This window comes from Asterias rubens, chromosome 20 (assembly GCF_902459465.1).
Source record: "Asterias rubens chromosome 20, eAstRub1.3, whole genome shotgun sequence".
Lineage (NCBI taxonomy): Eukaryota > Metazoa > Echinodermata > Asteroidea > Forcipulatida > Asteriidae > Asterias > Asterias rubens.
In genome coordinates, this window is record NC_047081.1 from 9,843,293 (window position 1) to 9,855,397 (window position 12,105).

General features: G+C 37.3%; 1 protein-coding gene across 6 annotated transcripts in view; it reads left to right on the forward strand.

Annotated features, from left to right (window-relative positions):
- The first annotated feature begins 1,302 nt into the window (after window positions 1-1,302).
- The window catches only part of LOC117303684 (histone acetyltransferase KAT6B-like), a 56,932-nt gene continuing 46,129 nt past the window's right edge, over window positions 1,303-12,105 (forward strand). For 4 of the 6 annotated variants that reach the window (XM_033787947.1, XM_033787950.1, XM_033787952.1 and 1 more), the window contains exons 1-3: window positions 1,498-1,693; window positions 4,756-4,835; window positions 5,755-6,661. In XM_033787947.1, the coding sequence (XP_033643838.1) occupies window positions 6,098-6,661 (564 nt within the window). In that variant the 5' untranslated portion in view covers window positions 1,498-1,693; window positions 4,756-4,835; window positions 5,755-6,097. Of the gene's footprint in view, window positions 1,389-1,497; window positions 1,694-1,915; window positions 1,963-4,755; window positions 4,836-5,754; window positions 6,662-12,105 lie in introns of those variants that run through there. The other 2 variants (XM_033787948.1, XM_033787949.1) reach the window with 2 other exon arrangements.

A 12,105-nucleotide genomic window follows, 5' to 3' on the forward strand; every position in this document is an offset into this window, starting at 1 on the left:
GGACACTTCGATCCCCTTCCTCCATGGTGGACCTAATCCCCACTCCAGATTTCGGCATATAAATCTCAAAAACGATAACAACCATATTTTTTTAATATGTCCCATATGTTACATAGCATAATTATTATGGATTGAAACAAACGGTAGTGAGTTCCAATTTACCAAACGTAATTATTCCTTATAGGCCAATTTATATTTCTTGGAGGAAAAAGATGCATTCATGACTTTTAGTATCATCATGACTATTAAGTTTAGACCAAAGTGATATATAAAATCAAAAGTAACTCGATAGTCAATCAACATTACAGTTGTGACACAATTTCTAGAAATGGTTGCACCAGTCCCAATACAAATTTAGCTGAAGATAATTATGGAGCAGTAAAAAAAAGAGAGAAAAAAAAAAGTTTACAGTCGAACTTCCAATTCCGGCGGGCAACACTCTTGCTTTATCGGCAACGAAAATTAGTGCCAAATATCCGTTATTCTGGGCAAATAAACATGTTAATTTGGACAATAAACTTAATAACACTTCATTATTTATTATATGCCAGCTTTATAGGCTAATCAAAATCACCTGGAATGTAAAATTAGATTTCAGAGAGAACTCATCCGTTTTCAATGCTCTATGCGGGAACAAATCCAATTAGCAAGTAATTAATGCATTAATTACTTATGGCTTGATAGCGTAGGCCTACCACGAGGGAAAAATTAACAACTTCCTTATTCAAGTTCAAACAAAATCAAACTATTCACACCGCAGCTTGAGCGCAAAACAGTCACTGTTATTATTCTGTTTAAACAGCGCCCCTCACTGTCTTGCCAAGAATTGCCGATCATTTTCCAGCGGGTCCGGATTGTAGAAACATAAATAATATGTTGGTTTAAGAATGGCACTGGGATACACTTTCAGGAATTTTGTGTTTATTTGTCCCATATTATAGATGTGCGTTCACCCGTGATAAAATTATCCACACGATGAGCCAAGAATCGAAGACAGCTAGCTTTATACCCGATTAAAAAATTTTTAATTTCAACGAATATCTTTCCAAAATAATATTATTTTTCTTTGGTTCAAAAGAAGCTTCAAGGGATAATACCATGATATCAAACGTGAACGCAGATTTCACAAGAATATGTAATAAGCCAATCAAATCATCTTTTGATCCATGCTTGTCCAATCATCTTGCGTAATACAAAAGATGTAGGCGTACGTTGGTTCATCTAGGACGGAATATAGTAAGAAGAACTTATACTGAAATTAATAGTATTTTATTGAATTGCATAGTTTGGGAATGATACATACTTTTGTTTATACAATTTGAACAATATTGTTTTAGAAAAGAGGATTTTAATAACCTCAATTGTTAGAAATGTACCTGTATTGTGTGGTAAGTCTATTTTTGTTTCATCTTGTTTAAATTCTCCTTACCATACTTGCTTTTCGTGTTGTAAGTTTAGCAAGCAGTGGCGTATAGCCAAATTACCCATATCGACAAAAGTTACAAGGGGCGATTGATCAATTTTCTGTCGTTTTCATGCTTGAGTGCAGATTTATTACTTCTCAGAATTATAATTCAAAAAATCCCTTTATTTGGAACCAACCATGTAAATATGACTCGGTTTGATGTAAGATGGCGACGGTTATTATGCTTGGATTTGGAACCTTCTGTCAGCGATTTTATCGTCGTCTGCCGTAAGTTGTCACACATTCAGTAGTGTATGTATGTACATGTACGTCATGTAAAACGTACATCCATATACTGTACATCGTCATTCCCCAATACGTGTGTGCACGTCGCAACACTGAGTACCATTTATTATTTTATCGAACCGTCCAAAACATTGCTTTGTTTTTCGCTAAGTGGGGTGATCCCAAACATACCTTTGTTGCCTGGGGCGGTCGTTAAATTCAATAGAATTATCAGGGACAACAAGGCTGATTTATTCAGTCCTTCAAAAAAGGTGAATATTTCCCTGACATTGATATGCAATTTTTGTAAATTATTTGTTGAGTGTTGGAGTCCATATTTTGACTGATCGGTTGCATTGGCATGGCATGGAGTGAGTGATATTATGAACAACAGTCACGACTGCAAATGTAACGTGTATGTTTGATTTCTGCATGAATTCGGTGAGATTTGTATCTATACTGTATGAGGGTAGCATTATGATCTTGGCATGGATGATGTTGAACATGTTTTATGAATGTGTGATTTATCAAACAGAGGAGAACACAAAATCACCAATAATTGACATCATTTTATTATTTATTGACATTATTATTGGATTGGTCATACCTTGTGTTTATGAAACAGTTTTCACTGTGATCGTCCTGGCAATAATTGATTTTCTGTTGTCGGTACGATAGGCTTGAGCTTAGCGTTAAAACACATCGTTAACCAAACCCAAACAAGCATACAATTTACACAGAAGGAAAGTTTTACTGCATAGTTTTTACGTGGTTATGAATATATATGAGTTAGACCATGGAGGTAGAAATTAGACAGTGAAGATTTGTAACTTGCAATTTTTGTTTTAGTTTGTAGGGACTAGCCATTGGCATTGCGTATTCATAGTTACGATACGGTACTTTTATTATGCAGTTTTTGATCTCTTTGGAGTTGACGTAACTTGATAATGATAGCTAGCCACATATTTGTACACAGTTGATGATTTTAAAACCCATACTAGCTCCATGTGTTCAGTATCGGCCTAGATAATGAACCTGTGATGGAGCATGGTTTGCTTATAATATTTATCATGATGTGTACCTCATGTGTATTGCAAATTACTTTTATCTTTTGTAAACATTTATGTATTTTCTGATACAATTTTTGATACAACGCATTGTACAAAGATCTTCAAAGTTGCACGCCATACAATGTTTACAAATTCAAATCTTATTGGGCAAAAAACCTATCAATCCTTTGCAAAGTTGGGGTTAAATTTTGAAATATCCTCCAGACTCACTGCATGTCTTATTATTGTAGCCTAGCTTTTATTTAATAATGTGTACCGGGTAATATTTCATTCCTTTTCAGATAGGTTGCTCGCCTGTTATTGTTTGGTTTGGAATTGGAAATTTTGGTTAGTAAATCTTTAAAAAAAAACTTTCGACTACGTCCAACCAATCGTAAAATAATTGAACTTTGTTAGATGGTCCGGTGGGTACATGCATCATTCAATCGTACCAAGTTAGGTTTTCTGTGATTGGAACTGGTCAAACTGAACTAAACGGAATGTTTACACTTAAAATTAAATTCATGTTTTCAGTCATCAAACTAAATAAAGAAGTTTCTTTCGTTACCATCTAGTCTTTCCTCTTAAGAACTGCAAAATTATCCACAAGGAACGAGAAGTCTAAAAAGAACAATTTTGAAATAAAAGTGATGTGTTTACAAAGATTTCATCTCACTTTTCCATTTTTTTAATCTGAAGACAAGAGAGGCATATTGATAGCGTAACCTATATACATGTACATGCTCAACAAATGTACAAAGTGTACATCTTTTTCCGAATAGATTATTTGGGTGGTTAATGGGATAAAGTGGCAGCTCAAATTGTCTGAAGAATTTCTATTTTAGATAAAAACATAAACTATCATCATCAATCACAGGTCATCTGTCATATCATTTCCATGCCAAGTTACCACCATGAACCAGTATAGTGACCTCTTTCTTGTAGGAACGTATTACCAGAGTGTCTTTGACAAGATAATGCAGGTTTCAAATTTCTCAAGAATTTCAGCCATGTTAAGTACCCATCATATTGACCTTGAACTTCGGGGGGGGGGGGGGAAGCACACAGAGTTCTTGGAAAAATGAACTAAACTTTTTGCGTCAAGACAGTATGATTGACCACTTTGACCGACCGTGGACACTGGCATGACTTAGGCATAAGGGCATTGCTCGGTGTAAACATGTGTACACATCTGACATATTAAATTCCACGTCATAAACCTCCTGCAAGAAATGTTGTATTTTTATGCCTTGGCTTGACGAAAGTCATCTGTTGCCGTGCACATTTGTTCAACACTGTGACAGGTAAATCTACATGTAGCTCTTACAACTCTGGAGGGCGACATTTGCTTAATAGTTAACCATGCTGGCACATGTCACTGACTGTTCTTTGCATATAGGCCTACACATGCATGTACCATTGATCTTGCATGCTTAAGTGATAAAACATCATGGTGTACATATGTACACTACAGATCATGTTTACATTTTACCGTGTGCAATGTAAATGAGTTTACATGAACAATTTACATTATATTTATACTGTCTTCCACATGGCAGATTACATTCAGCATGCCATATTAAGCAACACATGATTTGTCTCATCTTTCTTCCGTCATCTTCTATAGTGGCAATTATTCATTGAAGATGATTCATTGTGTTGCAATAGCCTGAAATACTGCACAAACAAGTGGTTGTTGAATTGGAGCCTTGCCATATTATTATTATTAATAAGTATGACAAATCAGCACGATACAAGGTTTATGAGTATGAGTAGTATATCACTCGGAGTCCTATTTTTTGTCATGTAAAGTTTGTCCATTTATTTATCAGCGGGCATTTTCACTAAAACAAACTGTTAAGGGAAAAAGGTAAACAGTTTTATCCTTTCATTCGTTGATTTCTTTTACTCTTGAGAAAGAAAGATTGAAGATCAACTACATTACAGCTGATAGTGTTAATATCTTTTGCGTGTTTTTAATAAGTAATATTTTCTTTTCTTTTTTTGTATGGACAGGACTTTGTTGAAGATAAATAGAAAAGCTACACTTACCATCTACTGAGGTTAATTCATATTGAGCTCAATTCTTTGTATAGGTGAGTGTCACGCCCGATTCATACTTCCTGCCAATGCGAAGCGAGTTTTGACATCACAGGGCTATTTTCGCAGCGAATGTTTCACAAGAGTTGAGCACAAGCCGACTACATGTAATGCGAATTATTCGTTGCAAATTATTCATTGCGAATTATTTGTTGCGAATTATGCGTTGCGCTGCATTCGCATTCACAGGAAGTATGAACCGGCTTTAGTGTTTGAAGTTCTTACATGTAGCTCTGAGCATCTCAAAGCCTAGAGACACTATACATGTAAGTTTTACGTGTGTTGTACTCAATCACAACCTTATTAAGAGACTTTTGAGACACAAGAAGTTGATAGAAGACTTATCATGTTTCAGGCCTTGAACTTCGCTCGAGAAGGGGCACAACATTTTTCCTCTGGTAAGGGTCACTTCTATGTGGGGAAAATGTAAGTTGTTATTGGAACCTTGCAGAGGGCACCACAGCAAAAGCACAGGGCACCACAGCAATTGCTGTGGGTGCCGTGGGTTATTTTTGAGGCCAGTTGCTTTGTATTGTAACATCAACACATAAACAAATGGTGTAAACAGTAAGAAATCTCGCAAGCTTCCACGGACATCTCTAATTGATGTCGCTTCATCGTGTTATTTTCCTGTACACAGGCGAAAACCATTTTATGTTCTGGTAAGAATTCAGATTTGTTCAATTTCTGACACTGTTTCATCATGTTTCAATGGTTCTTCTAGTTGAGAAAGTCAGGTATTTGTTTATTTTTAACAGTTTGAGGGCAAGCAAGTGAAGGCTGCTGGCAGCATTGAATGGCCTGAATTACATTGGGATGTCCCTATTTTCATTGTGGTTTTGTTATCGGTCTTTCCATCAGCAAAGTATTTACACTGTTAATATCAAATATCACTTTTTATCTTTCCCGAGGCAGATCAGTTCATGCAACAAGCCAAGCCAAGGTCATCAGCTACTTACATGTCAACAAAGACAGGATTTTTAACCGCAGTGTATGATTAGCCACAGTACATTTGCCACCAGTGGAATATCCTAACTTGTATTGGACTGGTGTTATTGTTGACCAATTCAAAAGGTCAAACCAAAGGTCACCCAACCAGGAAGTATTCAGCTCCTTGTGTATTAAACACTTCCTGACAATGTAAAAAAAAAAATTGACTACAGACTTGTCAAACAATGTGATTTTATAAAGCTAAGTAGCAAAGTGATCCAAAGTATGCACCCCAGCAGAAACTGCTTGTGACAGCTGGCTGGGCATAATGGTGAAGGATAGCGACTCTTGTCTCGCCAATCCGAAGTACACGCAGTGGATTCTGGAAGCCATCTCCAAAATCAAGAAGCAGAAGCAGAGGCCCTCACAGGATCGCATCTGCCATGTCGTCCACTCCAACCGGGGATTGAGTGAGACTCTGGTGTTGGAGCAGTTGGACCTCAGCGTCAAAGATGGCAATATTTCCAAGGTGATCAACAAGGGCGTGGCCTCCTTTAGGGACGCGGATGTAGGGAGGACAATGAAGAAGCGCGGCCCGTTGGCCGCGAGCTTACCAAACAGAAACTCAAACATGCTCAAGTTAATGCAGAACGCCATCGTCAATCTGGGCGATAGCGGATCGACGTTGAAGAGCATTGAGCGATACATCCGCCAATCGCATGCGGACATTGATCATGGTGAGCTGACGTCACAAATACGGCTGGCCGCTAAAAAAGGGGCCAGTAATGGCAAACTTTTGAAAGATGGTCGCATTTACAAGATGCCAAAGTCGCTGAGTGGAAACACTCGTTCTAAGGAAACTGCGAGTAGTAGCACCTCGGTGAATTCAAAGGTAAGAAGAAGCATAAAGTATTGCAATAAACTAAGATTCTTTATTTCAGATTTTTCAACTCATTTTCCAGGCCTTGAACTGCACTCTTCAAGGGGCACAGCAATTTACCTCTGGTAAGAGGCACTTCTATAAGGAAAATGTCAATTTGTACTGGAACTTTGCAGAGGGCACCTCGGCAAAAGCACAGGGCACCACGGCAATTGCTGTTGGTGTCATGGTTTATTTTGAGGCCTGATTTTTGAGTCATTTATCCTTTTATAGAATAACTTTTGCCAAATGACATGGTAAACCTTTCGCTGTCATCACTTAATTTTAAAGCACTTCCTAATATGACGCTGACTGGGGTTATGCTTATATTTTGACCCCAAGAAAGCAAAATTATTTTGTTCAGACATTGGTCACTGATATAAAAAAACAACAAAATAAAAAGTTTAAAAAAATGTCTTCCATGCAAGATCTTTCTATCTTTCAAAAGGTTACAAGGTAGTTGTGCTTACAAGAAATAATTAAATAAATTGAACAATCTTAAAATACTAATTTTCCTGAGACTCGTCAGCCCCACTTTTGATTGATGTCACCAATCATGCTCAGTTAAATGTCATTAAAAAGTTAAAAACACATGAGAACTAAGTAAAAAGAAAAGAAAAAAAAAGATTTGTGTATTCCCTTTAAAGGTAGGAGGTCTTTGATTGAAATGAGTAGACAAGGCCCTAATTGAATGTGTCATATTTTGGTTGACTCAACACGTGATTGAACAAAGCACTTATTTGACACTTCATATTACGGCATACGACTCGGCAATATGTGTGCTCTTAGCAATTTCAGAATGCGGAGTATCGGCACCAATCTGACACGTCCTAGCCGCAATTCCACTTCAAGTCAAGTATCCCATTTCTCCCTCAAAAGATACCGTTTATACTGTCCCGCTTGGCATCCCATTTTAAATAATGAATATCTCTCACTTAAAATATGAATGCTACACGGCTATTGCTGCAGTTCTGTGTGTACGTACGTATATCTAATTTCTGTTGACCTTTTGTTGTTTGTCATTGAAATCAGCGTGGCTAAAGGGTTTCCAGAGGGTTGTGATTAACATTTTGTGTCCTGCATTGCTTCTCATTTGAAATAATGAAATCCTCATTTGATGCTATAATAACAAGATTTTTATAGTCATGTGTACAGCACTAAAATGTAGCCCCCCCATTGGGGTTTTATTGTTCATCATTGAAATAATCTTGGCCAAAGGGTTTCATAATGTAAGATTGTTCTTAACTTTGCATTCCATTCAAGGGTGTACATATAAAGTAGCATTCCATTCATCCAAGGGTGAATGTAGTGTACATGTACAGTAGGCCTACATCATAGAGTTATATATATAAGAACTAGAGGGCGCACGGGTGATGCTTCGTGCACAAAAGCGACGGGACCGCAAGGAGACACGCGCGCGCCATTCTGTACGCGTGTTGAATATGAAACACACGTTGGAGTTTGTGTTTATTAAACGCTACGCGATGCTGTTTTGTTCAACTTACAAAATGGTCGCACAAACACACGCTGTGGGATGCCAGTTTTGTCAACTTACAAAATGGCCGCCTGCGTGCATGCCGGGGCGCTCATATAGGCCAGTGCGTCCTCTAATTCTTATATAACTCTATGGCCTACATGTACAGTGTAATGTAGTTGTAGTTGAAATCATATTTGGCCTGATTTTGATGGACAGTGACACCGTGGGATTTCCATCACTCATCATTTCATGTAAACGTAATACAACTTTGGCACTCATTTCATGTAAAGCTTGCATCTATAGGAGCTTGAAAGAGAAATGCAGTTTCTAAGGTCAAGACTGGGTTAACAATTTTAATAAATACAAACTGCTTCTGAAAAGGTTCAATTGCCTTGATCACCTGAAAACTGCCCTCTCTGCTGGGAAGTGTGAACATTTAAGGGCTGTCCCAGATAAACCAGATTGTTTGAACGATTTATCACCATCAACCTTCATGTAACTACTATAGGAAAGGTGTCCACTATTATCTGGATGGTATTTGATTTGTGGTTGTAGAGTCAACCATGTCAGCCCCGAAGCCACTGGAGTTTTGTCTGGGGCACAAACAACAGCCACCACAAGTACACTACAATGGGTATTCCTCTTTGGAAGTCTAATATTAGATTGTTGTTGTCACTACATGTGGTCCATGGGTATTTAGAAACACAACATGGAATTCTGCTCAAAGTGCAGTGCTTGTTAGTTGAGACGCTTGTATTGTATAATAACATCCCGTCAACTCAAAGGCAGCTTTGGCCAAACAAGTTATTGGTGTTTTTTTACGGCATCAATCTTTTGTTCCCTGAAAACTTTCATGTTATGAAAAAAACAATCCAATTTCCTTATGGAAATGTTGACCATCAGTTCATCTTGCAAACGTCGCAGAATAAGAGATCCAGGTGGGAGCGCACGGTAGAGTTACACCAAAGCCAGTCACGGTAACTTTCCAGGTAGTAGTGGAAGAAAAAGTCCAACGGAAACACGACTATTAAAACTTACATGTAGTTGATACACTTTCTTCACAGTCCTTGGCTGGGGAAGTGTGACACATTCCATCTTTCTTTGTGTACAGTGGATGGTTAACCATCTTCAGGTAAAACTAAGCCTATCACTGACAGTTTGGATCTGATAGCAGCTCATGTTGAGATAGCATCCTCTTTTTATTAGCAGAAGGATTGATTTCAGATGGGCTTCATGATTCAAGATGTTGTGCGTGTTTAGTACAATTAAATTAGTAAGCTTTGTATACATTCAAATCAAAATCGACCTTAATTTATTTATGAAGGAGGCTTTATTTATTCTCATGCATACTTTGAATATATTTAAAAGGTTGAAATAACAATGATTAGGTTCAACAAACAATCAAACAATCAGACAGAAATCAAACAGAATTTGAGATGACCAGCAGAGCATCTAATTCAAGGTACGTGAATGTGCAAATTACATTTAAAGGCAGTGGACACTATTGGTAATTACCCAAAATAATTATTGGCATAAAACCTTTCTTGGTAACGAGTAATGGGGAGAGGTTGATAGTATAAAACATTGTGAGAAACATTGTGTCCCCTGACTCACACACAAGGATAACGCTTAGATGTTTTCACAGGTTTGTAGTTTCATGTTTTTATGGTTGATCACACAAAACATAAACATCATCTGCAACTACAATAATGTGTACATTATGTTGTCAGGGCTCTAACAGTACAATCCTGTTAAAAGGTTTTTTTTAATTATTTTTGTTTTACTTTTTTTTTTTTAACGGCACAAAACCCCATGTCCACAGAGTTACACTAAACTTGCACGGTTTGAAGATAATGATGGTGGAAAGCTTCCCTTTAAAAAGAATATTACTTGTTGAGGTGCTGTACTTTTTGAGAAATGAGTAACACAATGTACAACAATTTTACACGACTCCTGAAAACATTGGCTCTGTGATTTTCACTTTTTTTTGTGTGGAAAAACTTTACGACTAAATGAAGCTCAAACTTCTACAGGTAAATTCTATAACATACATCTTCATCCACAGTGAGTAGGGATTCATGTCATGGCCAAAACAAAAACTTGATCTACAAAAGGTATCAAAACCCTGTCAGCCCTGTAATACCTTTAGGGATTTCCCATACTTTTTATGTACATGTTCTGATTGGCGATGTCCATGTGTTGACCACCTGCTTAATGATACTTCCTGTCTAGGAGTTGAACTGACCAGGTCAGGTGCCCTTGTCTGAAGGCCACACCTCCTGAGGGGGGTTAACCTCCCCCTGCATACCCCCATGTGTATCGTTGAAAGTATGTGTAGAGGATCCACACAGGGACACTCATGGTAAACAAGATTCTTAATTATCATGCTCGTGTACTCAATTTTATAGAGCTGCTTTATAGAAGCACTGGAAGTGGCTAAGCACAACAAAATTATGCTTAATCGAAATATGCTTACCTGTGAGGGTAATCTCCTTGAATACCCCACGAGTATTGTGTAAAGTCTGTGTAGAGGATCCACACACAGGGACACTCTTGGTAAACAAGATTCTTAATTATCATGCTCGTGTACTCTGGGCCCAATTTCATAGAGCTGCTTAATAGAAGCACATAAAGTGGCTAAGCACAACAAAATTATGCTTAATCGAAATATGCTTACCTGTGAGGGTAACCTCCTTGAATACCCCATGAGTATTGTTATTTATGTATGTATTAAGTCTGTGTAGAGGATCCACTCAGGGACACTCTTGGTAGACAAGATTCTTAATTAATATCATGTTCTTACAAGTACATGTACGTACTCTGGGCCCAATTCAACAGAGCTGCTTAATAGAAGCACACAAAGTGGCTAAGCACAACAAAGTTATGCTTACATGCAATGTACCTGCCAAGCTACCATGGCCCAGTTTCATGAAGCTGTCTAATTAGCAGGAAAATACTGCTTGGCAAATTTCTATACTAAGCAAAAAATTGATTCGCTGTTGCAGTAAAAAATACGGTCAATTGATAAATACAAATGCTGGAGTCCGGAATTGGTTCATTGGGAAACGCTTGGTTTATTTACTCGCCCTCAATGCATCAATAGCAAAAAGAATAGTGGATACGTACACGCAGTTATGTTAACAATTTATAATCCATTTTCTTTATTAATGCCAAATGTAAGAGATTATAGGCTTTTAAGGCCGTTAAAGTCGAGGTCGGTCGGGTTACCGTAAACACAGCATTAATTTTATTTTGCTAAATCAACAGATCACCTCATCCACGTAAAAACAGCCTAATACCCATGGTTTTAGGTGGATGTACAAATGTACATGTAGGCCTACACTGTACATGTACATCTACTGCACACTGTACGTGACAAATACATGTAAGCTGTAGCTGGCTAAATACCTTTGGCCTTAGAATGAATTATTAAATACATAAATGTTCTGTTAATATCTAGTGTAGAAACATAAGTGAGTTGTTCAAGTAAGCTCGAGTTCATAAAAATGATTTCAAAATAAGAAATCTTGACTCTTTCAAACATCCTATATTTACGCGTTGTAAATACCTTTGGTTTCTGCCACATTTCAACTTTAAAAATTCTGTACAGAACCCAACATACATCTAGATGTGTTTTTAAAATAATCTTTTAGGTAAAATGGACACAAACTTGTGCGTGGTGTAATTCATTTTAGTGGTATGGAAAATTAGAACAAGTTATTATAAATCTTTTCAGAATATGTTTTTTTTTTTTTTTTTATCAAGACGAGCACACTCTTTATATTCTGTATTGAGAACATTGGAAGATATTCATTATGCACAGGACAAGAGCATTGTTATTATTGGAAGATATTCATTATGGTTCAGGATATAAGGTTTGGTGGAGAATAATTGGACAATATCAGTACTGCAGGATGTACACAGTTTGCACATTATGAAA